This window comes from Athene cunicularia, assembly GCF_003259725.1.
Source record: "Athene cunicularia isolate RWA chromosome 12 unlocalized genomic scaffold, athCun1 chr12_part1, whole genome shotgun sequence".
Lineage (NCBI taxonomy): Eukaryota > Metazoa > Chordata > Aves > Strigiformes > Strigidae > Athene > Athene cunicularia.
The window spans coordinates 5,013,032-5,040,528 of record NW_020799116.1 but is presented as its reverse complement, the minus strand read 5'-3'; the positions used below and the strand labels follow the sequence as shown (position 1 = coordinate 5,040,528).

The window sequence follows — 27,497 nt, the reverse complement described above, 5'->3', positions numbered from 1 at the left end:
AATCAGAAGGAAAAGAAAAAGGATGAAGTCTGCAGAATTCACTTTCATAGCATCCCACAGTTTTCTACAAGTCTTGATCAAATCAAGAGTTGCCTATACCTCCGAGCAGTAGTCTGATAATCACGGATTTTTTTTCCTCCACTGCTGCTGCAAGGTGTAAATATGCAAAAATGCATTTCAGACATCTATTCTTCTGCACAACATCAACAGGTGTGCAATGTTTTCATAGCCTTTAGCATTCCAAAATATAAGTAGTTCCATTAAAGTCGAAGTATACATTGTAAGGGAATACTGCAATCTCTTCGTTAACAATTTCTTTCCTTCTAATCTAAGTAGGTATCAAGTACTTCTGCACCTCCAAAAAGGAAACAAACAATAAAACTTTTTTTCCTCTTCATAGCCTACCTTCGGGAAAAAAAGTGTGCTCAGGTAATAAATAGTAAAATATATATGATTGGCCACAGTTCAAAAAGATTCTAATCAAGAAGTCATAATCACAGCAAAAGGTCGTATTTAATTTGATTGGCTTATTTTTATGCAGGAAAAATTGGTTAGAAAAGCTGCAAACTCAGTCACAGGACTTGATTTCCAAATGCAGCACACATACATCTTCACAGCGAAATTACACGGGCTTTCTATTTAAGAAACTGTCTCTATATGGAAGCTGAGCACACAGTGGACCACTATGAATCTGAAAAGGCATTTGAACACGCAAACATCCTCGCCGCGTTAACAGGCAATGCCTATATATGAAATAGATGGGAGGTAGAGGGACATTTTGAAAAGTGATTTCCTCTTGTATTTAAAAAAAGTTTCAGTTTAAATTAACAATTTATCTATTTTTAGCTTTCATGACCTTTTATTTAGAATGATGGAATCAGTTAAGATGCTGGATAAACATTCCGTGAGAAATCGAGAATATGGAGTATCCCTTTATCAAAGGATGGCAGGAGAACGAAGCTCATTTTACACTTTCAAGGATTTTTGTGCCATATGCTGACAATATTATATTTTAATAATTAATTGTTCATCAAAGGAAAAGATGAAGAACAGGGATGCTAAATTCAAAGTTATTCAAATTGCAAAAATGAATAATACATGACTTTTATATTAAATACACACTGTATTAAGTAGTCTACATTTCATCCAACTCTGTCTTTCATTTTTAAACATTTTGAACTACAATATGAATAATCAACCACGGGAAGCTTATTTAGACAGAGAAATACCTTATTTGAATGCAAACTGGAAGTATCCGACTTATGATTAAATTTTGGCTATCAATTAGGGAGGGTTTTTTCCTAAGCATTTGGAAAGTCATAGTTAGTTGTGAAAAAGAATAGTTCTTGAGGAAAAAGTAGCTTTCTAATACACAGTTTAAGTAGGGCAGGGTGTACTCGATCTAATTTTTCATGGATACAAGCAATGCTATACGTTTTCATTAATGAATTCAAAAGATTAAAATTAAAAACATACATATAATTGGATTAAAATAACTACTGAAATAGATGTTAATCAATTGATTATGCTTTCACAACCTAATACTTGTGAAAACTGATCATTCATTTGCATCACTTCCATCTAGATGCATGGTGCAGAGCTTTAGAAACCAGTCACAAACAGATCTTCACATGTCACTTAAAGAAAAAGGGACTTAGAAATTCAGGACTCTACCTCCCATATCCTTCAAGAGCATGTAGAAACAGTAAATGCCATGAAATTATGTACCTAAGAGCTTGAGACATTTTTGAAAACGAGATTTTTCAAGTCATGTCACTTTTAAAATATCAACCTTAAATTAGTGATTGTTGTTGGTAAAACCATAAGGAGAATAATTTGCGAGCTAAGCAACAGAATTCACTGAATGTGGTAGAAATATTTTATATACATATATGTACACACATGTGTGTATATAATTCGTACTAAATGGGAAAGAACAAGGTTGAACATAATATTACAACTTTCCTCGCTGTCTTTTATGACCAGCTTCTATTTCCCATTTTCAGTGCTTGGGATGGGCATGAATTGTGCCAGAAGGCTGGGAACAGACTGAGCAGAGTGAGGAGTTTCCAGGAGGGAGAAAGTGGACAAGGCTGGGAACTACAGGATCTACAAGACAGCATTTGCTGGACGGATAAAAGCAATAAAACACACCAACGAAAACATGTGTTCGCCTGCAAGTACCTGTGAACCACTGCAATCAATGCTGCAAAACTGATCCAGCAGCCACCTACTCTTCTTAGGCATAAACCAGAGCCCCGCATCTAAGTGGTCCCTTCTGCTGCTCCTTGTCCTACTCCCATCCCAGCACCAAACACAGATGGGCATCCAAGCAGAAAAATAAACAACTGGGAAATTGGAGCCCCAGAGACCGTGCCCGTAAGGACAGGCCCTCGAACTAGAGAGCATTCCTCTGGGAAAGCAACAACAAACGTGCTGCTGCAGCCACCACAGAAAAAAGCAGCACCTGAGACATCCACTGAGATGCCCCACTAATGCAGGGCAGCCAAGAGGACCGACAGTTGACAAACAGCAATACTTTGTTCACAGCACCAAGGCTTGTAAAAAAATGTTCACTCTAATATTTCCAAAGGAAAAATTACAAAGTACCACAGATTCATTGCTGACAATTAAGACGATGAATGTGACATTTAAACTACTGAGTGTTCCACAGCATGAAAGGACAATATTGTCTTTTAACTCTTAGGTTCACCAAAAAAAAAAAAATAAATTAAACAGAGCCAGCGGGCAACACATTTGACCACCTGATACAACATTCATGTCTACCTCTCAGCTCTTCTCCTGTAACAGCAGTGTGAAAAGTCACGCCCAGTATATTCTTTGTTTGGGCTGGTAAATCTCCTCACTGTTTTGCATGGGACCAAGGGCCTTTTTTTTGTACAACCTAACCCAAAGGCGGAGCAATTACAGGCCTGCTTTAAAAAGCTAAACTATTTACACTCCTTATTTGTCAAGGCTAGATATGAACTAATACTGAATTGTGCACAATAGTTTTCCAAGCAGAGGAAAAAATCAGATCTGAAACCAGATAGCAGTAGTAGATCCCCACCAACTACTGCAGTTTTCACAAGTTGATGCCAACAAATATATTGCAAGAAGCATCAGTTGAACATTTTGAGTTCAAGGACTGACTTGCTAAAAATACATTCTGTAAAACACTGGATAAAGACAGACCTGAATTTTAACCAAATCACTGTAGAGTAAGAGGCTTCTTGAGATATGCAGGTAAACAGCAGACAGCTATCTGTGATCAAAACCGTTTTTAAATCTAACAGGAACTTGGATTGGAGATCACAAGAAAATAACTATATGCCAAGTCCATTTATATCTCATGGAATGCTCTGGGACTTTCATCATGCTTTTCTGTAATAAAACAGGAACTTGGCTGCATTGAAAACAATATCTTAAAATGAGCTTATTTCCAAAATTAACGTATGTGCAATGCCTGATAGGTGGAAACGCTACCCAGCTACACTTTGAATAACTGAAATCTGCAATACCAATATGAAGAGCTTTGAAAGTCTCCCAAATTTGTTAAACAATGTTACTGCCAATTTCATTTTCACAATGAGCCAAGTAATTCTAAAGCTTCTGCATTCAAACATTTAAAAAGCAAACACACAAAAATAATCAAAAGGACACCATGCCACACACCCACTGAGCCAGAACTCCCCAGATAAAGCAGGCTGCACACCAGAGCCAGGGACCAGACTCAGTGGTGATTTTAAAGATGAGGTTACAAATAGTATATGTTACTTTAACTGAAGAGATCAGCAGATGAGTACTTGCTTTGTAAATCCAGCATGAAGAGCAGTTTCTGACAGTCCTCTCTACTCAGGGTAATCCTTGTCATTTATCGTGCAATTATTTTTCTCACTTTTTATTCAGTTTTTTAAAAACCAGAGCCTCTGCTGAACAACGTAAGGAACAGTAAGGACACAGAAAGCACAGCATGGTGGGGAGAAAGGGAATGAGATAATAACACAGTCCTGCAGACTAATTTAATCTGAGTTAACTGGTGAGTGGTACAAAAAACAGGGGGAAATTAAAAAAGGCAAGTCTCCTATGCAAAAAAAATTGAACATTTCCATGCCAGGTGTTGGTCTCAGGCTTAACCTTTCCCACTCCCTTTCTTAAAACATCTTAGGAGGAAAAGGTTTAGCTAGGGAGGAGAGGTCTTAACTCTTTAAAGAAGTAAAAAATAATTCTGAACCTTTAATGCTTAAGCACTGCTGATGCAGAGCTTGGCAGCCTGGCTGTTGCCATTCTAGACTGGGATGAGACTTCTCTATCATTTGCAAAACCAAACTGAGGCAGAGGCACATGTTCAGACAAGGCTGGAAGGACATGGAAACTAAGGAAATTCAGAATGTGCACCAGGGATAGGAGGAAAAAAAACCTATGGCAAGGGATTTAGAGAAGATGATCCTTGGAGCGAGCTGGACCCTGACAGAGGTAGGGTGAGGTGGGGCAGAAGCAGCCAGAGTGTGGGCTGTTCACATCTGCTCCAGAAGAGCCAGACCAAATCTGGGCATTCTCAGACTTCACCACCCATCTCTTCTCGGCAAACGTCCTCAAAACCCACCAGCAAAGCACCCAGCTCCTCCCTCCTGCAGGTGTTTTGTTCAGACTCAGCCTCAACCTTAATTCTTAACTTTTAATAACTGCAATATTCTTTCTGTTAGTTTGAATTAGTTTTTCTGTGCAATATATTAATTCTATGTCAGTTTACTGGTCTTTACCCAAGCGTGACCAGCACTGCTTTCTGCCGAGCAGACAGGTGAAGGACCAGTGATTTCCAACGTTTCCATCAGTTATTCTTTTAAATGATACAGACCCCTGCAGCTATGCACAGAGCTGCCCTATATAAAGGTGTGAACTTATCACCTCTGCTCTCATCTTCATTTCCCACTTCCCTCCCCCTCCCCTTTGCTCCACAGCAATTGTGTTCTGGCCCCTTTCACAGGGCTCCTCTGACTGTGAACACAAGAACAGATCAGAAAACAAAAGAATATAACCAGATCATCCCCCTGGAAAAAGAACTGCTTCTCCACATTTCCTTCTTGGTTTAACACATCGCACTGCTCTCCCTTTGATGGCCTTTCTTGTTCCAAATTGGGTTGCTGCTTTCTTCAAAGTTTTACTTTAAAAGATGAGGTCCCATGGTATCGCATCTCACCCTCACCCCTCTTCCCCGCCTTTCTTCTCTACAACCCCTGGATATTTGGTGCAGAAAGCAAACAGCTTGTCAGGTGGTGTTATGGTTAAAAGTTAAAAACAAAAGAAAAAGCCTGTCATGCTGCTAATGGTGTTTTCTTGTTATTATGCCTTCTGGTGTGATAGATCCACAGGGTAACTAACACTGTCTGGATTGCTTCCTTTTTAGTGCTGATTTATTTTAACAGGTTATTCACTGCCTTTTTGCCTAGGACAGCTGAAGACATGTGCAACATTATTAATTTTCTATCCTTTTTTTCACTATTAAAGCAATTCTGTTTCCACTGTATTTCGGTATAGCGTCCCCAGTAGCCCCTGAAACTTTGGTGGTCACCACAAACTTTTCCTGAACACCTCTTGCCCCATCTCAAGGGATACCCAAGATCACACTCTGCTCCATGCTGAGCTTAAGTTATGGCATTTTAATAATACAAAGGCAAAAGAAAAAAGCAAGATTTTTTTTCCAAACTCCCTTTTAAATAAACAAAGGTTCCTCTCTTCCCCTCACCCCACCCCACATTCGCAAACAAGCAACAGATGCCATGGATTCACTTTGTACCTGAGCTTTTGATCTGTCTGCACTTTGATTTTCAGTGCTCACTTTTGACAAGGAAGGGAATAAGAGCCCCATTTTTGTGACATTAATAGAGGCTTTTCTGCTGTGGTAATTTATTTGTGCTCTGCTAATAATTTTCTGCTGATCCATGTAGATTCTTGATGACAGACACAGAGAACAGGACAGAGTGACAAAACATGGTTTCCATCACCCTGAAAGCTTTTCCAGGGGCCTGGGGTAGTGTGGGGAGCTGCTGCTCCCTCTGACAACCATTTGCCTTTACGACAGAACAGAACTGTGCAGAGCACCCGTGCCCAGGCTGGGAGAGGGCAAATGCTGTGCAGCCTCCAGCTCTGGGCACTGCCCTCGGGACTGACATCGGGGAAGGAGACTCATTTTAATGCCTTTCAGGCAGCTGGTAAGAACAAGGAAAAGGCATTTCTAAGAGGCTTACATACAAAATGGTACTAAAAAGGGCAAGTCAAAGACAGCAGAGGTGGGAAAAAGCAATGTTTCTGTGCAACAGCTCCATCCCGCTAGGTGCTCCTCTGAGATCTTGCTGAAGCACGTGGCAGACAAAAGCTTTAGTAGCCATTTTAATGCAAATCAACTGTATAAGACATAACCTGGTATTTCACATTCTCCTAATTCCCACAAGGGCACAATCATTCTCTCTGAGGTCCCGGGAGCCTCCTCAGCCCTTGCACAAGAGCAGCTCCATCCTGCCCCATGCTCTTCAGCATCAGGAGGAAGGACGAGGAGCAGAGGCAGGGCACTCAGCCGAGCACACGGGCAGCAAAACAGAGGCAGAGAAGTCTGATTCGTAGCACCATGACTTGCCCATGTGTGGTGCAAGTGCAGCCAGGCATTCGTGACTTTATTACTTTAGCAACTTCAACTAAGGACGTCCACGATCCCACCAGCACCAGTATCGCTGGAGACCTTTCGTGATGAGAAGAGCATTTGAAGAGGAACTAAAAAAGACCCCCAGTGGTCAGAGCTGAAAGAGACTGGCAAGTCGGCATCAGAAAATTCCTATCACGCCTGCCCGTACTCCACCCCTTCTGCAGAGAGAGGGCTGCACGCTCCCAGCTGCCAGTCCCTGGTGGGCTCCGTGGCAGACACACACTCGCCGTGTGCTTTGCGGCAGGGAAAGCAGGAGTGAGAATAGCAAGCACCTCGCTGGCGGGAGGTGTGACAAATCCTTGGCAGAGCACAAAACCAAAAGCAATTTTAAAATCAGCAACAGGCATCTGACAGCTCTGAAAAGAGCCTCCCCGGCGTTCGTGTGCCTGTACAATGCTCTGCGAGGGCGGACGCAGGAGCTGGGGAGCGTCGACGTGACGGGAACGTGCTGTTCGGCAGGAAGATGCGGGGCAAACCCGAAAGCATTATCATTGATCCAAACATTGTTAGGCAGTTTGGTACAGCACTGGTTTTCCTTACAGCTAAGAAACTTTATACGGTTGCTCATGTAAAATTAAGCTTAATGTGGCATTAAGATTCTACAAAATTATGCCTGGAGATGAGGAAACAAAGTGAACTCTGAGTAGCGACTAAGCCTGCATTGATTTTTATGTGTGCATTTCTCTATCATTGTTACTAAGCTGGTGACACTGTGAAGGGCACAATTATTTATGTTCCATCAAATTAGTAAGTAATTCAAATCCCTGACGAAATCTCAAGCAAAAATTGCTTTCACTTCCACAGAAAGTGCTTCTGACACTTAAATTGTTCACTTACCCCTGGAAGGGCACTGTAAGAATACCAGATCCTCACAGAAAAAATGTAAAGCTATGTGAGAAAAATTAAAAACCACCTCATCACTCATCAGTACCATCCCTAAATCTAACTGAGAGTCATTGGATCTGTCAACATTATGGGCACACGCCCTATACAGCGTGGTGCTGAGTGGAGTCCCCATATAGGACCAGACCTTCTACTACCACCACAAGGCAGATGAAGCAATGAGGATGATGATGATGAGTCTTTGTGTGGGTGTGTAATTTCCTCTTTGAAAACTGAATGATTGTGAGGAAGGAGTGACTGTCCAGCACAACCCAGGAAGGATGCTCTGCTGGTTGGAGGGAGAGGGATATGGAGAACCAAGGAAATCTTACTTAAATAGGCGTGTTGAGATGAGGCAGATGGAAGGAGCAAAGCTGAGCAGCTAGAGGTCTCTCCAGCCAGGAGAGGATATATGAACATGTTCTAACTTAAAAGCAAGACAGTTATCTCAACATTTGTATGCATTCTTGATTTCTACATTATAGGCATGTGCCTTGGCATTGTACTGATGACCTGAAAACAACACGGGCATGGAAATGTTATAAAATGGAAAGAAACTTAAGGTTTCAATTTTGTCTTTCTCCAACTCCTTTTGTTGAATCCTTGCTTGATCCAACCACTCTATCCAAAAACCACAAGAGTTTTCCACTGTGTTTCAGCCAAAAAGTCCATGTTGCCTTAGGGTCCCAGATGAATGTAGCCAAATGGAAGGCAGGAAGGACTTTTCAGATAAATTCATAAAAACGTGCTTGTGTAAGATGTAAGCTAAGTTACATCAAGAAAAGAAATGAGGGTCTCTGGAATAAAAGCTCACATCTTTAATATTATTCTATATAATAACATTAAAAGAGAGATACAATATTGGAATTCTTCAGTGAAGCGTTCCATCAGTATTTAAGTTAAAGAGAACAATTTCTTTGAACAACTGCTTTGTAGGAGGAAATTCCCTTAGTCTAGCCACCAAAAGAACCTTAGAAAAGGCCTTTAATCAGGGCCTTTGAAACAGGAAGGAAAGCAAGATTTTCCTCTTTTTCTCCCTTAATGTTTTGAAAAGGAAACAAGCTATTGAAATATATCAAGCAATTTCCTTTACTTGAAACACTAGCAGCCTTCTGTGCATTGTGAGCAAAACAAAAATAAAAGCCTTTTATCCACCCAGATTTTGCTGTGGGTAGGCAGCACCAAGACGGACTAATCATTATGTGGTCTGGGAATCACAACCTCGGGATCTTGTCACATCCTACCCAAACAATTATTTTTGGGAATGGAATAATACTCTTAGGAGGCATCGGTGTGATTATCCACTAGTGGCTATTTCGGTTGCAGCAGCGAGGAGCAAGAGAGGGAGCAGGAAAAAAAAACGATGTGAGATGGCTAAAACACTGTCACGCTTGCAGGGGGTAAAGAGTCTTGAAAAGCGGGCAGGTGGAAAACAAAGCTAAAGAGAGATCCCGGCCCAGTTAAACGGCAGCTTGACTTCAGTGCCAAATTACATAGCCACTGAAAAATCCTTACAGCCCAACTCGTCCTCACTTTGGTTTTGCTAGCCTGTTTTGTTACCCAGTAGGAGCCAGATAATACCATTGACTTTTGTTGAAAACAAAACAGTTTTTCAGCTCAGTGTGTTGCTTTTATTTCACATCAGAACACTGCAATTTATAAACAGAAAAACCTATGGAAAATTCTCTAAATGAAGGACTTATGGTATGTTATCATTTAACCCCTATTTTTCACTTTCTTTGGATTTATTGGTGTTCCCAGTTGCAGTGTTAAATGACTCTGAAAGGAGGGCAATTAATCCAAAATTCTATTTGTTTTAATCTAACACTGTCAACTAGTTTTAGGTTTGCAGTCAAGAGAAAAAAAATGTTTGTTAAGCTCTACAGCACTAGCTAATGTCTAAAGACAATCCTCGGAAAAGGTGCAAAGATGTTTTATCACAGCACTGTAGATGGGACGGAGATTTATTATAGTACCTAGCACCATTCCAGCAGATGCCTTTTGAATTACAATGAGACTATTAAAACTTTACAAATCATTATATTAAAACCTGACAAGAGTACTTTGGGAACTGGAGCATCTTGATGTCATTGCTAATGATGCATTATCTGTGATAAGGTTTCAGGAAAATTCCTAAGTAAAAACTGGTTATAAAAGTATAAAATATATTAATATTTATTTCAGTACCTGCTATAAGTTCAAGGATAATAGGTTTATATGCATCAGAACAGCCGAATGATCGTATTTATGTCAGCATTAGAAAGATGTTCATCTGCTGCAAAGTTTAATTAATTTTCATAGATAGTTAATTTTCTGTTTCATTATCAGCTCCCTAAATTTGAAAGACAAATAATTTATAAACAAATAGAAACTTCAGAGAGGAGTATTTTTAGAGCAACTAGAAGATAAATAGCGGGAGTGAAGCATCAACGCTGCCTTCGAAGTACTAATATGAATGATATATTGTGGTAGGTTTTGATTGATAACTTACGCATTCTAGAGCACTGACTGAAAAGAAACAAATTGTTTACTGTTAACCCCAAACCATTTTCAGGTAACAAATGACTCTGATCTTTACCAATCAAATAATGGCTGTCATGCCCTTAAACATCAGTGAATGAGGAATGTGCAGGCTCACCGCGTCCTTCCAGGGGTGACCTGATCCCTTAAGGACAATATTCCTGCCCTTCTCCCCTTCCTGGCAAGGAGAAAGTTTAAGCAGCTACTTACCATGATGTACGACGCCCTTCAACCCATGGATAATGGGATCCAGTGCTTGATTGTCCCTCTGACTGACCTACATGCAAAGGATACAGGATTGGTTACATCTATTCTGGCATCAGGCAGAACAGTCTCAGTTTAATCTTCTAACGAGAAGAAAAAAAGATGTTATCTAACAAGCTGCTTAGTTCTCACATTTACAATGGCTCTTCACCAAGTGCCAAAGATACATGGTGTAATAAAATAAAGTAAGGAAGGTTAAATCAAAAGAAAGCATCCTCTGAATTCATTAAAATATTAGCCGTATTATCAGCCCAGCAAAACCTAAAAACAGTGAGCTGATTTTTCTTCATCTATTGCTTTCATAGAGAAAAACTGCTGTGAGAAACAAAAGTTATCTCAGACCAGTTTGTTCCTTACCAATACAGGAATCAGTCTGGTGCTGCCACTGGAATCAGTGGAGCTGGACACCTTTCAGCCGTGATGGAGTTGAGCCTTGGCATCTCTTTGCTATTCATGTCTTTACATTTATTTATAATTTAGTGTCCCTTGGATAAGGGAGAGGGGAAAAAAGCTTTGTAAGAGGATCTAGAGGAAACCTCTGATTTTGGACAATGTAATTGCCTGCACTGCCAGAGCGAAAACTGGTATCCTGCAGTATTTCTTCTACTACCCAGCAATCACCCCTGTCCTCCGCAACGGTGAGACTCAGCACCAGAGAGAGGAGGGGAAGGCAGCTGGAAGGATTAACCATGTTGAGCTCCACAACTTCTAAAGCAAGCCCATCACTTCAGTCACTTAGCTGTAACACAGCCAAGGAATTTACAACCAATAATGAATTTTTTTTTTTTTTAACCTTTGGCCTCTTCAGAGAAACTGATGGAATAACTCTTCACTTTCTGTGAACATGTTTCATTATTTAAGATACTTGCCAATTTACTTTTGAGAAATAAATACTGGCATGTATCTCATTCACATGGTGTGTTTTCCTTTTGGTTTCCATTTTTTTCCCCCCCACCAGTCAGTATCAGAAGCCTGGGCAGCGTTGGATCATTTTTGGATGGACTGCTCCCAATGGGCAAACACACTGAATGCAAAAGAGCTCTACTTTACTGCCTGCCCATGATCTCAATGTCATGAGGAAAACCAGAGTTCAATCATTTTGTGGCCATGTATTAACATATGAGGAAAGGAGTGGAGACAACAGAAGAAATCCCTGAGACAGGACCGTTGTGACCAACACACTGTTGTGTGAAGTGCAGAACCAGCTGGGAGCACACTCTTAGGACGAGAATGTCATTGACTGCAGCACATCCCAAAAGTGCATTATTGTTAAAAAAAAAAAAAAAAAAAAAAAAAAAAAAAAACAAAAATGGCCTGAGGAGAAAACTGGAACCTGCTGCCCAATTTTCACAAGCACTAGCATGTCTCATCTCATCCTTCCTCCCCATGGCTAATTAGGAACCTTAAAAACCTCATTTTCTTCTTAGCCAACTGCACTGAAAAAACCCCACAACAAACCACCTTTCTTTTTTCTGTATATTTGTCCTTTGAACTGTTCTGCTGTGTTCAGGACACATTTTTTGTGCTCTTGTCTAGAGACAAAATGGTTTGTTTTGGTCTGGTATTTTAGATGGAAATTGAAGATCCTTTTCTCATCTCAGATCCTTTACTCCAGAACTTGCAACGATCAGGTAGGGCAAGATATGCAACAAAATTATGAAAGTAGCAACAGCAGCTTTGAAATATATACAGCTTAGAAGTTACTAGCAATAATATTATTAGCCCTGAAGGCTGTAAGCTCTTTGAAGCATGAAGTTTTATATGCCCAAAGGGGTGCTCTGTACACTTTGGATTCTGTATAAATAATAATCACAGTACACTGAACCCAGTGACCCACTTTGTGGGTTCTGTCTGGCTTCTGACAGATCAACAGTAAACACTGAAATGCAGAGCTGTTGTGAGACGCATTCCTGCATCTTTTCCATTTATTTAGATTTCTCCAAGTCACGGCTACCACTAAAAAAAGAATCATTAAAAAAGCTAGCAGAAATTTAGTAAAAGGCTGGAAGAAAAAGTTGCACTGGTCTTGAACAATGTTTTGTTTACTGATGCCTAACCATAGTTTGTAATAGTTTTATTTTGTTTGCTTTGTTTTTATTCCTGGTGACAGCTGCAATCACTTTGAAGAAAGCAAATAGATGGAAAGAATCCTAAAGGTTAAAACTCTTCCTTTTAGGGTTTTCTGTCAAAGTAGATCAATTCTTAACTTCAGCCTTGGCAGCACCCCTTTAATCTGCTGAGGTGTTATGCCTATATAGATCCAGCTACGCAATCTTTTTGATGGCATATTTTGCAAATGTGCTGTGTTCTTCCATAGCATGAAATCAACAGTCACATTATTTCTTTGGGAGCTGGAAAACAAATGCTCCATGCATCTGTAATCGTGTTTTCTCTGAGGGTATGGGGAGTGGGTTCTCATGTTTCTTTAAAAAGTACCACTCACAGAGATGTCAGTTCAGACTTGTATGGCATATATAGTCTTATTTTTCTTCCAGATGCTTTTCCCCTTATACTCACACAGTGTTCTCCCACATCTCACTACAGCTGTTTCAGGATCTTAGCAAGACCATTAGAAAAGTGCCCAAAACTTTTCTCCTTTTGTGGAATGGTTCAGGCTTCAGAGCAAAACTTTTCTAACATCCTTTTTTTTCTTCAAGTTCTTAAAAAAAACCCCCTACTTTGAATTTCCTCTCTCTCTTTTTTTTTTTTCCCCTTTTTTTTTTTTTTTTTTCACTTCTCTGTATCCTTTTTCTGCCTGTCTTCATAGAGAAAAGGAGGTTTCTGAAACCCAAAATGTCAAGTTCTATCCCCATTGCTGTACATCTCTGGTTTAACTGGCCTGGAGCTACCATGCTGGTTGAGATCAGAGATTCACCCATAGAAGAATCCTGTCTCTGACAACAGCTGATACTTAAAAGAAAGGAAGGGCAAAAAAAGGAGGAAGAAAAAAAGGACAAAAATCTCTAGAATAAGAAGTGTCCTTCTGACCTCCTTTATGATTCCATGTGATGAAGCTTGAGCTTATATCCTTCTCCAAACTGTTTTTATCTTTCTCTGTTATATAATCTGTGTTACAGCAGTGTATTTTTTTAATATCTTATGAATATATCCTGAAGGAAAACAGCAATGAATTCTTCAGACTGACTTTACATGCCGCATTTCTCATGATGTCTCGGCCGCAGACTTAGAGAAAAACCATACATCTGTAACTGGGTCTTGGCACTTATGTGTCACCCAACACACACCTGTCAAAGCTGCACAAAGCTTTTTCTTCTCCTCTGAGAGAGGAGCAGTGAGTTTCTCTCTCTTCCTTCAAGAGGCTAACACAGAAGAAACATCACGAATGAAAATTTCTCAAGCACAAGAATTTCACGCACAAACACAAACCTGCTATGCTGCCGGTCATGAGCGTGCTGCACAGCAAGTATTAATGGACAGATGGAAAACCATCCTGAAATTGCCCTAAAATACTCACAGCACCACCACTACAAATGTTGTTTCCTGAACAAGATGCTTTTGCTCAAGACTGACTAACACTCTATAGGTCTGCAGTAAACAGAATAAATAATGCTTGCGTGCATCATTTATAATTGAAAAATGCCTGTAATCTTCCTCAGCAGAAATAAATAGGTAACTATCACGCTAAGCACAAGGGAAAAATAAACACAGAGATATCATTAAGCAGTTTCCTGTGCTAACAGAGCTCTGACCATAGGGTAAATATGGGATGAACATGACACGAGGAAGCAAAATCTCTTTGTTTATCATACGCTCTGGGTGACTTCGATACCTGGTGCACATGCCATTCTGAGTAGAAGGAATGGCTTGATGTTAAGGCAATGAATAAAACAACCATCTGCAATGTAGGAAAAGGTAATGCACAAGCGACCCCATTCTGCAGTCAGAAAACAGAGATGTTCTTCAAATGAAGTCATGATGGAAATCATTATCCCAGACAGGCTGCATTTACTTACAGCTTCCGTATCTAATGCAGTACCTGAGGAATGATTCATTCCTCAGTGAGCAACAAGGTTGATCAGTCATGAACTCTATTGACAATAGCGTTAACACCTTTCAGCAGCACAACCTGTTGTCCCTTTGCTTGAAAGTGCTGTTCCTACAGCCTTACCCTCAGAGTCGATAGGGTAGGAGGTGGGCGGGGAGCTAAGCACCTTCTCATAATAATGTTATTAATACTCTGAAGAGGAAAGTTCCAGCGAAGGTGCAGAGCACGAGTGTGATGAGAGAACACAGCAGGCTGACCATGGTAGCATGGGCACCAAGCCACAGCACCTAAAAAAGACTTTAGCGGGTAAGGTAAAGTTTCTTTCCATAGAAAGCCCCTGTGTTACAGCAGTACTAAGCTTAGCATGTCCTAACGAGTTAAAACCCCCCAAGCAATTTTCAGTCCCTTTCATTGTATGTTAAGTAGAAGGTCTCTGTCCGTCTGATTATTTTACAGGTCAAACTCAGAACCTCCTGACGTCTCCCATTATACAAAAATCAGCAGCTGCAAAGTGTTCAAATTTATACCACATGCTATATAACTTAAACCCTACGCTAAAGTCATATAAGTAATCCATGACCTGTCTTTCTGCAGGAAACAGTTCTATAAAGCAGGAAAAAAAAAAAATGTCTCGGACAAAAACTTTGAGCTTACAATGCTTATTTTAGGAAGAGTAACAAATAAAAAAGGGGGAACCCCCACATGCACATTGAGGCAGTCAGGCCACACAGCAATACCAAATCTTACCTCCAAGACCCCTGCCCGAAGGGCCAGACTCCCCCCCGTGTCCCACTGCTCTGGGCAGCCTCTCCAAAAGGCAGGTTATCCTCCCACCAACACACACAAGAAGGGCTGGGGGAAGCACCACAAAGCTCTCTAATGATCCCTGGTATCAGTCACCTTGTGAAAAGTAGGTGAATATTAATAGCTTGAACAGCACAGGAGTAAGGAATACACTTTCCTTTAAAAAAAATATGTTTAAATAGATCTGTTGTATTGAAGGAAAGGGTTTGGGGAAAAAAAGAACAGAAGAAAACCCACCTATTCAGGGTGATGCAAAATACAAATTTCTCTTTCATTTCCACCTTAGAAAAACTCTGGCATTTAGACTTATTAAACTGTCATAAATTTGCAGCAACTGCTTTCAAGCTCATTAAATGAGCTCACAGACAGTATTGCAAAGCATCTCAAAACGAAGGCGAATGCCATAGTCGGCTATATTGAAAGGCAAAATGACATGCATTTTGTGCAAGTCAGAGGAAAATGAATGGCAACAATTTTGTGATACAGTACCTGAGCCTTTCCCCTCCGAATAGTGATATAATTTACTTTTCTCTCCTACTGCAACATTTGGCCCTTGACTTGGAAACTAAATCTTCAATCTATCAAGCCTTACCCATCTGCTAAGTAAAATGGCCAAGACAATCTGCATGCCTTGAATTCGATATAGCCAGCTGCTCCCCGAGTGCTGTGGCATTAACATCCAGAGACCATCCTCTTGTGCTGTAAAGGACGGTGTCTGCCAAGGATGAATGACTACATACTTAACTGTGGCAGCTGAAGCCAGCGACAATGGCTGACACAGAGAGATGCCAATGTGTCAAATTCTACTTTCAATTACAACGGTGAAAGTCAGGGGTAATATTCCCCCAACCATGCACCTTCCGCTCCCCATTCAGCTTGCAGTTAAGATCTGCAGCTTGCCAGCCAGATACTCAAGTCTCCAAACACTCTGTACAAACAACCAAGAAGAAAAAGAAAACTATTATAAATTAACTAGGTTGCAGATATTAAATTGTCCTATAGGGTTTCAGGACAATCAACATGGTTAAACAATTTATTCTCTTATCAACTCAGTAGTGTTGGACAGATGCCAGTTCTCAGTCTCTGCAGGAAAGGACCTGATTTTCACTGTTTTAGAACAGAAATGAGAAGAATCCCATTAATGCGAGCATTATGCCACACAGTATGTATTTTAACGTTGCAGCAACAGGATTTCAAAGAATCCAAGATAATCACAGTCAAAAGAAACATACTTTTCTCAGCAAAGGGAAAGTACTCGGCATATCGCTTGTGAAACTCTTCAAATTCACGTCTTTGGGGCCAAATTATTTCAGAGATCGCTAACAGCCTGGGCAGGTCCTACTCCTAACCCGTCTGAACGCTGATGCTTTAACCCTGCACAGTCTGCAGCACTGAGAAAGGACACACATCCTGGCTTTGTGGTATGTACCCTTTTGCTCTGCACAAAGTCCATTGTCTCACCTCTCTCTTCTCTCCCTTTTGAGGTCCACATTGTAAAAATTGTGGAAAAATATCTCATTTCTTAAACATTTCTGAATAAAGGGAAGTGAAAGATACCAGCTAGCTCTGGAATGTGGATGAACAGATACAAAAAGTTTACATGTGCTTTGCTTTGAAATGCAGTAGGAAAAATTTATTTGGACCTTTTCAGGAGAAGCTATGGGTGAGAAGGGATACTGGTCGACACTACAGCACACTGAGAGATCTGGGAAGGCAAGAAAATGCATACAGAGCTCCCATCACAATGATAAGCTAGATTTGGGCTCTAAGTTTTTCACCTTCACAAGCACTAAATGATCCAAGAATGATATATTCCTGCTCCTCCACAGATGATATTTTCTTCCATCTCCCCCATATATGCTATAATTGCACATCTCCTGTACGAGTTGATGGAAAAGGACAAATCTGGCCAAGAGCCTGCAGCCCAACAGAGGTGAGCTGGGAGATAGAAAACATTTGCTGTGTAATGAATGGACTGCCCAAATCCTGAAGAATATATTTGTAAGGGAAAACAAGAAATGGAAACAGCCCCCTTAATACTTCAAGTTTCTGCTCATGTGTAAAATCAGAGAGAATAACCGGTACCCAGGCAAGGTGTGACACCAAACCTTACGCTGGCACACGCACTATTTCACACAGATACAGCCATGACCTTTGATTTTTAAAAAATATGCATTAGAGCTGAGTTCGCCTTTGCCTACGGCAACTGGTTTCAGGTTCAGTGATTTGAAGGCAAATTCTTTTGAGTTAAATCTGGGTTTTGGCCTTCAGGTGTTAATGATCCTGCTGTAAATGAAAATATACTGAAGTCACAGAGGTGCATATGCTGGTGGAGGGGGTGTTCCTAGATGTCTCATTCCCTATATTGTTTGAAGAGAGGGGGGGGGGAAAGTTAACGAGTCCTCCAATGATTATTTTAAAGAGAGTAACGGGTGTGCATTGATCCTTCTAGCTAATTCCACTTTGAATAATACATCATTCTGACTGAAAGCTTGCTGGTGATGTATTAACTTCATATTTCATCACAGCTTTGTAGGGTATCTACAGTGAGATATTAACTAGCAGTGCCAAAGCAAACCTGCATTTTTTTCCTTTTTTTAAAAAGTCTAAAATGGTTTTAAAAGCTATTGAATCGACTTTGGGGTCAGGTGTTCTGGCTGTCCCTCATCTTTGGTTGAGTGCAATGCAGCTGCTCTCAACCACAGCTCCTCTCAGGCTTAGCTCACTCCCTCCATCGCTTTGTACCTACCGCTTCTGGACCCCAGTTAGTTATAGACATCCTAGGACAAGGATGGGATAAACTAAGTTACAAATAAGAGACTTTCACTTTTGTTACGTCCAGTAGAGATGCTTGAAAAGACAAGAAGCGTAAATAGTCACTTTTACACCAAAGGGTGGCTGAAATATCGGTGTCATAAAAAGAGCAAAGGCACAACACAGGTTACTTCAGAGGAACGTGCAACAGAATCTGCAACATGCTAATATAAGAGACTGTCTCAAAAAAAAAAAAAAAAGGATCATGAAACTCAGAGGTAGAGCTTAAGTACTGCTTAATAACTCAGCTTAGAGTACGCTGTGTTTATGCACACTGAGTTTCTTTGTTAGCAGATAGAAACATTGATTGTGCACCGTACGCATGCTGGCAGCTGACTGATCCGCTCACCAAGCTGAGCGAGACTTTGCAGCCTCCCCCCCCCAGCATTGCCTCCATTCACTATCACAACAGTTCCCACTAGTAGGACGGTAAGAAACAGCCAGCAATGTACTGTACTTTCTTTTTGTGGGGCACTTGTCTGTCCAAACTTTGGTTCACTCAATTGATAAGGTAGGCATTAATTTCCCCAAAGTATTCTTGCACTTTGAAAGCATGATGCAGCTAATTTACTGCAAGTGAATAGTACATTCAATTAACAAATTATTGAACGAGCTTGATACTCATATATCCGAAAAAACCCAAAAGATATGTGCAGCCCCAAAGCACTATCTGATTAGTAGCAACAGAATATCTAAGATACAAAGCTCTGTAAAAGACAAAAATGTAATTGCAACACAGAGGAGAGACAGCTTCAGTGGCAGATTCTCAAAGCTGGGAAAGCTTGATTGATAGACTGTACCATCTGCAGCTGCGCAAAAAAGGGCTAGAGTAGCTGCAAGTTTATTTAAAGCAATTTTGGTGCACTGAGCCTACTTGTTCTCCTTTGAGAAAATAATATGATTTCTTCATAGAGCATGTAGTCTACTTATTTAAGCAGCAGTGTGCAAGATCTCTCAATCCTACCAGCAGTTCAGCTGGAAAAATGACACACCAGGGGGTAACATTTTATCAGGATGGAGGCTATTTTATAAAAACTGCCATCAGTTATAAACTGTTCTCACCATCTGAGTTTAAAAAAAAAGAAAAAAAAAAGGAGTTGGATCTCTTTTAGAATTTCTACAATCTGCTCAATTTACGGGAGTTTTTAGGTAAAAATAACCATTTTGACCTAAGTAGGAAGGAAAATGAAATGGTGTAACGAAAAAAATATAACGAGCACTACAGCCAGATCATCCTACAGCACCCACTCTTTGATATACAGCTTCACACATTTGGAGAGGCTAAACTCTAAACTGTGAAACCAAGAATGGAAGTTAGCTTTCTTCTGCTCCTGGCTTGAATTTGGTACAAACATGTGCAACTGAGAAAAAAAATCTTCAGGTGTTTTTCTTTTTGTGGGTTTTGTTTTTGTTTTTTGTTTTTTTTTTTAAATAAAACAATGAAATCTGGTGGCTAAACAAGCAAACATGCTGGGCAAAATGGAAAGGGTGGAAGGGAACAGCTCAGATGGGCATCTGGGACCCCAGCATTTTGTAGGGGTTTGTGATTTATTTGCTCCACTTAAGCTTGCCTAGGATGCAGCAGAGATTTCCAGCCTTTTTCCTCTCTTCCAGCCAACACAAATGGATTTTGGTGAGAGAGGTCACAATAATCACCCCTTTAAAATGAAGAAAACGAGTTGTCTCAGCTTCCCAACATCTTTCTTTCATTCTACATGAAAAGTCCTCGTATTTTTTCTCTCCCAGCATTGCCCTCAGCTCACTTCCCCACAACAGTAGCAGCTCCCTCCAGCCTGCCAGTACCAGATGACTCAAGCGGGCATCTATGAGTCACAAACACAAAGGATGCAGAAATGTCAATTAAGTTACACAGCCACTTCCCCAATGACAACCACACCTCAGTTCACAATTAAATTAGAAATCCAGTGAAAACAAATTGTTGCAGGGCAGATTTTTTTTTTTAATCTCCTGCTTTGAAACAACAAACTCCAATGTAATTTGCTTGCCATTCCTTTTACCTCATTTTTAAGGAGGCTGGTGGGAACTGATCTACTGAAACTGCTGTGGGAATTTTTGCCACAGCAAATTCCCCATGTCTAATGGAGCAGCCATGGGCTGGGAGGGCTCCAGGCATATTTGCAGTACAAGAACCCAATATTAGGCCAGTGGTGTTCATCAATACTTGTGCCAGCTTTCTGGAACAAGAGGATGAGTCTGTCAACTATCACACATTTTTGTATTTGTAATTCTCTTCCAAGCAAGTTCTTCCATTTTTACTTACCTTTTGTAAATTTTCAGTGTCATTTAAGTTCTTGCAGATGTGTGTGGCTTTGCAAAATGCTATGAAGTTGCACAGTTCAGTACTCGCAGTACCTAAGTCAGAAAGCACCAGCTAATCCTCAGAGTTTCCTCACTTCTGCCTCCGCTCTCATTTCTGAGTTGCCTCCCTCCTCCATCGCCTACCTGCCACATCCTCCTCGCTCTCTCTTCCCACCCAGTGAGCTGTTTCTGTCTCCTCCAACACTACAGCATCATCTCTTCCCAAACCCTTCCATGTACGCCTTTGCATGACTGTGCCACCTCCTCCTCTCCACCCTCTGCCTCCTGCATTGCCAAGGAAGTCCCTGTGCCCTTCCACACCCACCTGGACATCCTTCACGGAGGCAAGAAGAACTAGCCTTGGCTACTGAGGGTGGCGAGTGGGCTTGCCCAGGGAAAACTTGGATGCCAGCAGACAGGGCGCCAAGGACACCAGCTGCAGGACCACCCAGGACTCCATAGCTAGTGGGCATGAAGTGTAGGTGCACCAAGGTGCACATCCTTGAGCCAGCGTGGGTACCAGCAGCAGGGTGGTCACAGCAGTAGAGCTCTGAGCAGCAGGTGAGATGAGGCAGCCCTCATCTCAAACTCCTTCACGCTGCTGAATTAAGAGTGGCAGGATGTGGCCTGCAATTTTTTTTCTCTGCTGTTTCTAAGCCCCTCAAGTTCCTGCAGCAATAAAAGTACAGCTCAAACCCCTCCTATATTACCTGGTGTAACACTACACACAACAGCGAGGATCATGTGTCAAGCTGTTTATTTTTCACCCGGTTAGAATGACCCAACAACTCACTCCATTCCTTACAAAAACATTTCAACAAGTACCATGGCTTGTAGAGGAAACGGGGAAATTATTGTGCAGAAAAAAAAAGCACTTAGAACACAAGTGCATTAAAAGCCTGGGAAACATTCAGTTTGTGGCAGCAGTTTCTTCCTCTTGAAATACAAAGAAATAAAAAACCCCTAACATGACATGTATACTTGTTTCAAGATGTTCTACATTTCAGCAGTGGCAAAGTGAATGCTATTCAATCACTGTGAGTAGGTGATAGTCTTAAAGCCACAGAACTCCCGAGGATGTTCCAGCCTTCATGACTTCACTCCATGGACCTCTTACAGCTCTCTGAGGCTCCTGTGGAGCAAGACCGATCTATGAAGGAGTTTTTCAAACTGTCTCTGGTCAGGAAGCCTTCCTTCTAAACAGGATATAACTTCAAATTTGTCAGAATCCCTAAGTCTCAGGGAAAGGTATAAGAGAAGAAATAATATGCAACTGAATAAAATTTAAAACAAAACTTAAAACATGGCTAGAACAAAAGGTGCTCTTTGAACAAGTCTAGTCTGACCCAAAGCAGCGAAGATGCTTCCTGCAGGTGGGTGTACACAGGAATGCTCTCAGGAAGAGTTTTCCATCTCTTGTCTCTCACACACTCTCTGAATCTGCTTGCCAGAGAACCTGCCTATTAATTTGAGGTGTTTTCTTCCTTCTTTTTTACTTCTCTTCTCACCCCAGCGCTTTAACTCTTGGGTGTCCACAGACCATGTACGCCGCTTATGATCCTAACACCGGTGCTGTGGGCAGCCAACTGAAGCATCCAGGCTCTTGGCACACGCTTTGCCATGACCCCAGGAAAAGTTTCTTAATTGTTTTTCTCCAAACCTGACAGGCTGCATGGTCCTTTGATGTCACCACCCTCATGTGACCACCTGTGACTGACACCACAACCTGCATTAGGCTTTTCCCTGTCACAAGCTTGAGCTGTCTGGAATGAGCTAAAAAGCCAGTGCTCTGTAAGGGCAATCCTCAGAGGGTTGGCACAGAGGGACGTGCTCACTGCCAGGTTGCACAGGCGATTCTCCCCAAAATGCCTGAGACCCAACCCAGTTTGAATTCCAGCCCAGCTGTGACATGCACACGAGAAGCGCTGTGCTGACAGCTGCTGTGACAATGAGAGGTTTTCCAGAGCTAACGGCAGCAAGCACCAGTGCTTGGAAGCCTGATGCCATAGCATCGCATGTTCTCTGCAGACTGGCCTGTAACCCCAGCACTCTGATAGGATGCGCCTGCATTTTGCAGCTCTGTCTACAGATTTAAGGGGGGCAGCAAACGTTTTAATATATGGCATGATAAGGAAGGCATTCAACAATCTTCTATTTTTAGGGGTAGGACACTAGTTATATGCCTCGGATGCAACACAAGCAGCAATGAAGGAAGAAAGAGGGTACTTTCTGAAGGGTAGGCATAGGCTGGGCACTTAGGACATAAACGCAGCATTAAAAAAAATTGCTTCTGACACAAGAACAGCTGACAGAGATAATCTCCATAGCTCAGCATGAATTTATATAGCCTTTCAGCAACTCTATTAGACAGGTGTGGTAGCAGCCAGCTGTACTGCACACGCACAGACCAAGTTTCTCTAAAACCCAAATGCCCATATGGCCCTGCAGCACACTGAGGTGGTGCCACCTGCCCGGGCATCACCCCCCTAATTCAATCATCCTGATTCCTGCATAACGTGATCCTATTTCTTCAAGAACCCAGAAAGCAGTAACTTAAGCGAAGCTAACAGATCAGCTAATATATTTACAGCCTTAAAATAACATGAGACACACTATAAAATACACTGAAATCCAAAGTTAATCTCTTTTAGCAATATTCTTGCAGCAAGTAAAGATGAATTTTATGCTGAAAAAATCCATTTTATCAGGAGCAAGACTGAGCTTTCTAATAACCAAGCTACTTTCTAATGTGGTACATCATTTTACTTTACTCATAAAGAGCAGTTTGCCAAATCTCCAGGTTAGGCTTCATTTGATACAGTACGGATGTTGCAAAACCAATACCTTCTTTCAGAAAGTCTTTTTACTCTTGCTAATGACTACATTACAATGCATTTTTGATGTGCAGAAATGGTACGGTTACAATCAGTAGCTAAATACTTTTCTGATGGTATCAGGCAGGCAGCTTTTCTTTGGCTTCTCAGTGCTCCCAGAGCTGTGAAACAGTTGCAAATACCGTAAGCTCAGAGGAGAAATCCTGCTCCATCTTGCAAGCCTCTGAAAACTCACTGTTCAGAGGTGCTGTGAACAGATTTAAGCAATCTTTATTTAACACATATTTCATTTTTCAGCATAGAATAAGATGGTGATTGGCATTCTTGATTCTCATCTATCTCCAGTGGAGCTTAATGTGCATAAATGCACATCCCAGCTTCTTTGCTGGTTTTGTTCCAGGAACTCTGATACAAGCACACCTGAACTTAAAACAAAGGGAGGTTTAATATTAGGCAAACCGGGACCATTTAGCTCGGTTCAGACTCATCACCTCAGCCAGATTAGTGAGCTTTTCAGTGAATCTCAGATGTCGAAGAGACATCTGAAAGCTACTGAAATTATGCTGTAAAAGGGTTCCCAGGTTTATACACCCTCATCTCCACCCTACGAACTTGAAGATTTCTGATTTAGATTCACAGGAGGTAAAACAGCAGATACAAGGATTGCTCTGGGCAAGCCGCCATCTCGGCTGCAGAATTATTTTGGGGGGTGATATGCCATCAGCATTATCAGTTAAGCCATCAGCCATACATACAAATGTCTACCTCTGTACAAAGACATAAAGAAAGCGACCAGACTAGACTCTGATTTACTCTCATTGCCTTTCTTTGACCCTTGGAAAGAAAACCACTGTCTCAGAAAACCCTCGATAATCATCTCTCCCACAGTTGTCCTGCAGCACAGAAACTACAGATGACAAAAACCAGCAACAACTCGACTCTCCAGCAGTAACCTGTAACAGGGGATTTACAGTAATTTAGGATAGATTATAATTAAATTTCTGAGGGATATTTTCCTGCATGCTTGCTCTGCATCATGTGTAATGTTTAGGAATTATACAGGAAACCCCACATTTCCTTGGTAATAACTGGCGTGGTGCTTACATGGACACGCCAACCTGACACCAAGCCGTGCTGTCCCCAAAGGGGGTGGGCAGCACCCTCTGCTCCCAACTGCTCCTCTTCCCTCCCGTGCATGCTTCCATGCTTTCACATCGCATTCAATCCGGGAAAAACATACCAGCCTTTCAGCCAGACCTGTTCCATGACTTGGCTAAGGATGGATGGGGTGGGCAGTGCAGACAAAGGCAGAATTAGGATGACTATGTAACCATCTCACTGATTGTACAAAAACGACACGTTCCATTTATTTGTACAATGTGAGCCCTAAGTGACTCTTACATCTCACAGCAACCTATTAACAAAAAGAGACTTTATGAATGGAGTATCTGGGTAAACACTTCAAACAAATACATAAATTATGCATAGTTGGTATACTTTTTCTACCTTAGGGATCAAACTGAAATGAGACTAAAGAATTATGTTTTATTTGTATTAAAAATGTATTAGCTGCTGTCCGAGAAGGTTTTCTAGAACATTTGGTATGCTACCCAGGAAATTCTGTCTGAAGCTTGCATTGTTTATTATTGCCAATACTTGGAGAAACTTGGCACTGTTATATCTGAGAACTACAGTAATAATTCTTCAGGCAGAACAGCTTAAATTTAATAAGAATAACTTTTTCATCTGAGCCAGAAGATCTAAAGGCAAAGGAAGCCCCAATTTTACCCATCTATTTTATATATTCAGACTTTACAACCAATCTCTCTTTTATGGTACAAAGTGAAACTAGGCAATCATTTATGAATAGATCCTGTGCTCACCTCCACTTAAAATATGCCATAACACTAACTGGTAACCAGAGACATATGAAGACTCTACAGTTTCATGGAAGATACAGAGAATGAAAACAAGTCCTGTGCAAAATCTGCAGAACTGGGCAACGCATGGACTGGAGAGCTGGAGTTTCCTGATTTAAATGTTAGATTTCTCCATCTACACCCCATGAATGTAAACCACATGTAATAAACAGGATGAGTCCTCTGAGAGGCAAATGGGGTACAAATCCTCCTACAGAGGATGGTTCATGAAGAAAAAGACATCAAATTAAATTTAAAAAATGGTAGGCAGACGGACATAAAAAACAATCTTCCTGGAATCCAGGCTGGATGTTTAACAACAGGGAGAAAGCAGGGAGTTATAAGAGGCAGCGGCTGTGTTTGGGAGAGAGGAGAAAGAAAATGACATGAACATACAGCTTTACGTCTCCTTTGATTCTGTAACTAAGACCAATTCTAGCAAAACTCTCCGAAGACTTGGATAGCAAAACCCAGGTGCTTTATTTCTAGCTTCTCTTTCTCTCTCTTTTTCTTAAACAAAAAAGGTCAAGTCGAAATGCACCAGATTTGGAACATGTAAGGAGGATGGGGATGAAGCAATCGTTATCACAGAGAGGAAAAAACGTACTTGCAGCCAAGAAAACAAGCCATGTTCAATAGCTTCCCGATGCTCAAAGACACGGAGACTCTACAAAGAGGGGCTGTCCCTCCCCTAAAGCAAACAGGTGAGTGATGGGGGCCTGCGTGAAGCCTGGGGGTCCCTCCACTTTGATGCAGCTTTCACAGCATCCGGCTCTGGGTCTGCTTTGTGATGTCTGATAAAACGGCAAAGTGTGCATCAACAAAGCACACCAGAGTAAAATGCAAGAAGCATTACTGTAGTTAGGGAACTAATTTGTTTTTTAGGCTAATGGTTATAATCAACAGACTTCCTGAGTATCAATCTTCCTGAACCACAGAGCGGGTGAGATTATAGACTGACGACTGTAATTTTTACATATTAGACATCTAAGTGTCATTTGCAGGAGTCTGGTAATGAAAACTCCACAAGATTTTTTTCTATCAATTTAAAGATTTTTACAGCATGGCTACAAAAGCGATTATTTATTTCTTTTAAGACAGGATATTTTTAAATCATAGAGAATTAAATCTCTGTGTTTAAGATGCTGACATTAGACACCATAAATATTCCTAAACTGACTACATTTTTGAACATCCATGGTGAGACGAAGGAAAGGGAGGCAAAAGAATACACAAATGCATGCTGATCCAGTTCTTAGCCCAAGTTATTCAAATAAAAACACTAAAATATAAGGGGACAATTATGAGAATTAAGGCTAACAAACTGGTATGTAATTTAATGAAGCAAGTTAATAATGGCATCCCACTTGGGATTAACTGTAATACAGTAATCAATTAAGAAGCATTGTGAAAGCAAAAAGCTGCAAGTCAAGAACATTTACTATGCTGTAAACTGAAAGATAGTGATCCTGACATTCAAACGAACATAAAACTAGAGAGTGCAGAGATCTATTCCCCATGCGATGCACACAACCAGCTCTCATTAACAGTTATGACAGATAGCTCGAGTTATTGAGGAGAGACCCCACAAAATATACTGAGAGTATTTTTCAAATGTGTAGTGTTGCACAACTTTGGAGTCCAAGTCCTCTCAATAGCAAGAAAGTTTACAGTTCCTTCCTAGCATCAATAATTGTGATGTTTCCATTAAATAAACTGGAGCAACCAACTGTGATTTATCACTAAAAGCAAAAGTCATTCGATAACCCATCACCATTGTTAGCCACCCTCCCTGCTACTGCATCCAAACCAAAGAAGCGACAGCACAAGTTGTGAGTTATGATCTCAGACTCTGCAGTTAAGAAAGAATTTACAGTGCATTTGGGAAAAAAAAAAAAAAAAAAAAAAAAAAAAAAAAAGCACATCTAATTCAATTAGATTTTTTTCAGACACTTTGGAAGCTGCATTTCTCTAGATATAGCTGAGATTAAAACTAAAATAAAAGTCAAAGACTCTCTGTGCATTCTGGTATTTCGCTCTGCACTGTTAAAAGAACTGCATGTCACCACTTTCTATACAGCCCATATTCTTTAAAACTCAACCTAACAAAAAGGCTTTAATTGAAAGTATTGCATTTTGGAGGTCATCTGACATAAATCTGGCTTCCTGCTCTTCTGCCTTACTGGAAAATACCATGAATGACTTCACAGAGCTGAAGAGAAGAAGGGGAAGGAAGATGATTGCTTGGGCACTGAAGAAGATAAGTGCACATAAGGTAGATTATCTTTCTACACTGCACAGTCAGCCTGTGGATAGAAAAGTTTCAACACAGCAGGTTGCAGCCATCATGATCTAGAGACTGCAAATGCCTCTTGGCAGAACACAGGCAAGCAGAAGTGGAATGATGTGTTTGCTTCCAAGAACGATCTGTTTCA

General features: G+C 40.9%; 1 protein-coding gene across 1 annotated transcript in view; it reads right to left on the bottom strand.

Moving 5' to 3' along the window:
- Nucleotides 1-27,497, bottom strand: part of PTPRG (protein tyrosine phosphatase, receptor type G) — a 318,991-nt gene that overhangs the window by 105,105 nt on the left and 186,389 nt on the right. The window contains exon 5 of the mRNA XM_026857419.1: nt 10,313-10,379. Within this exon, the coding sequence (XP_026713220.1) occupies nt 10,313-10,379 (67 nt within the window). The remainder of the gene's footprint in view (nt 1-10,312; nt 10,380-27,497) is intronic.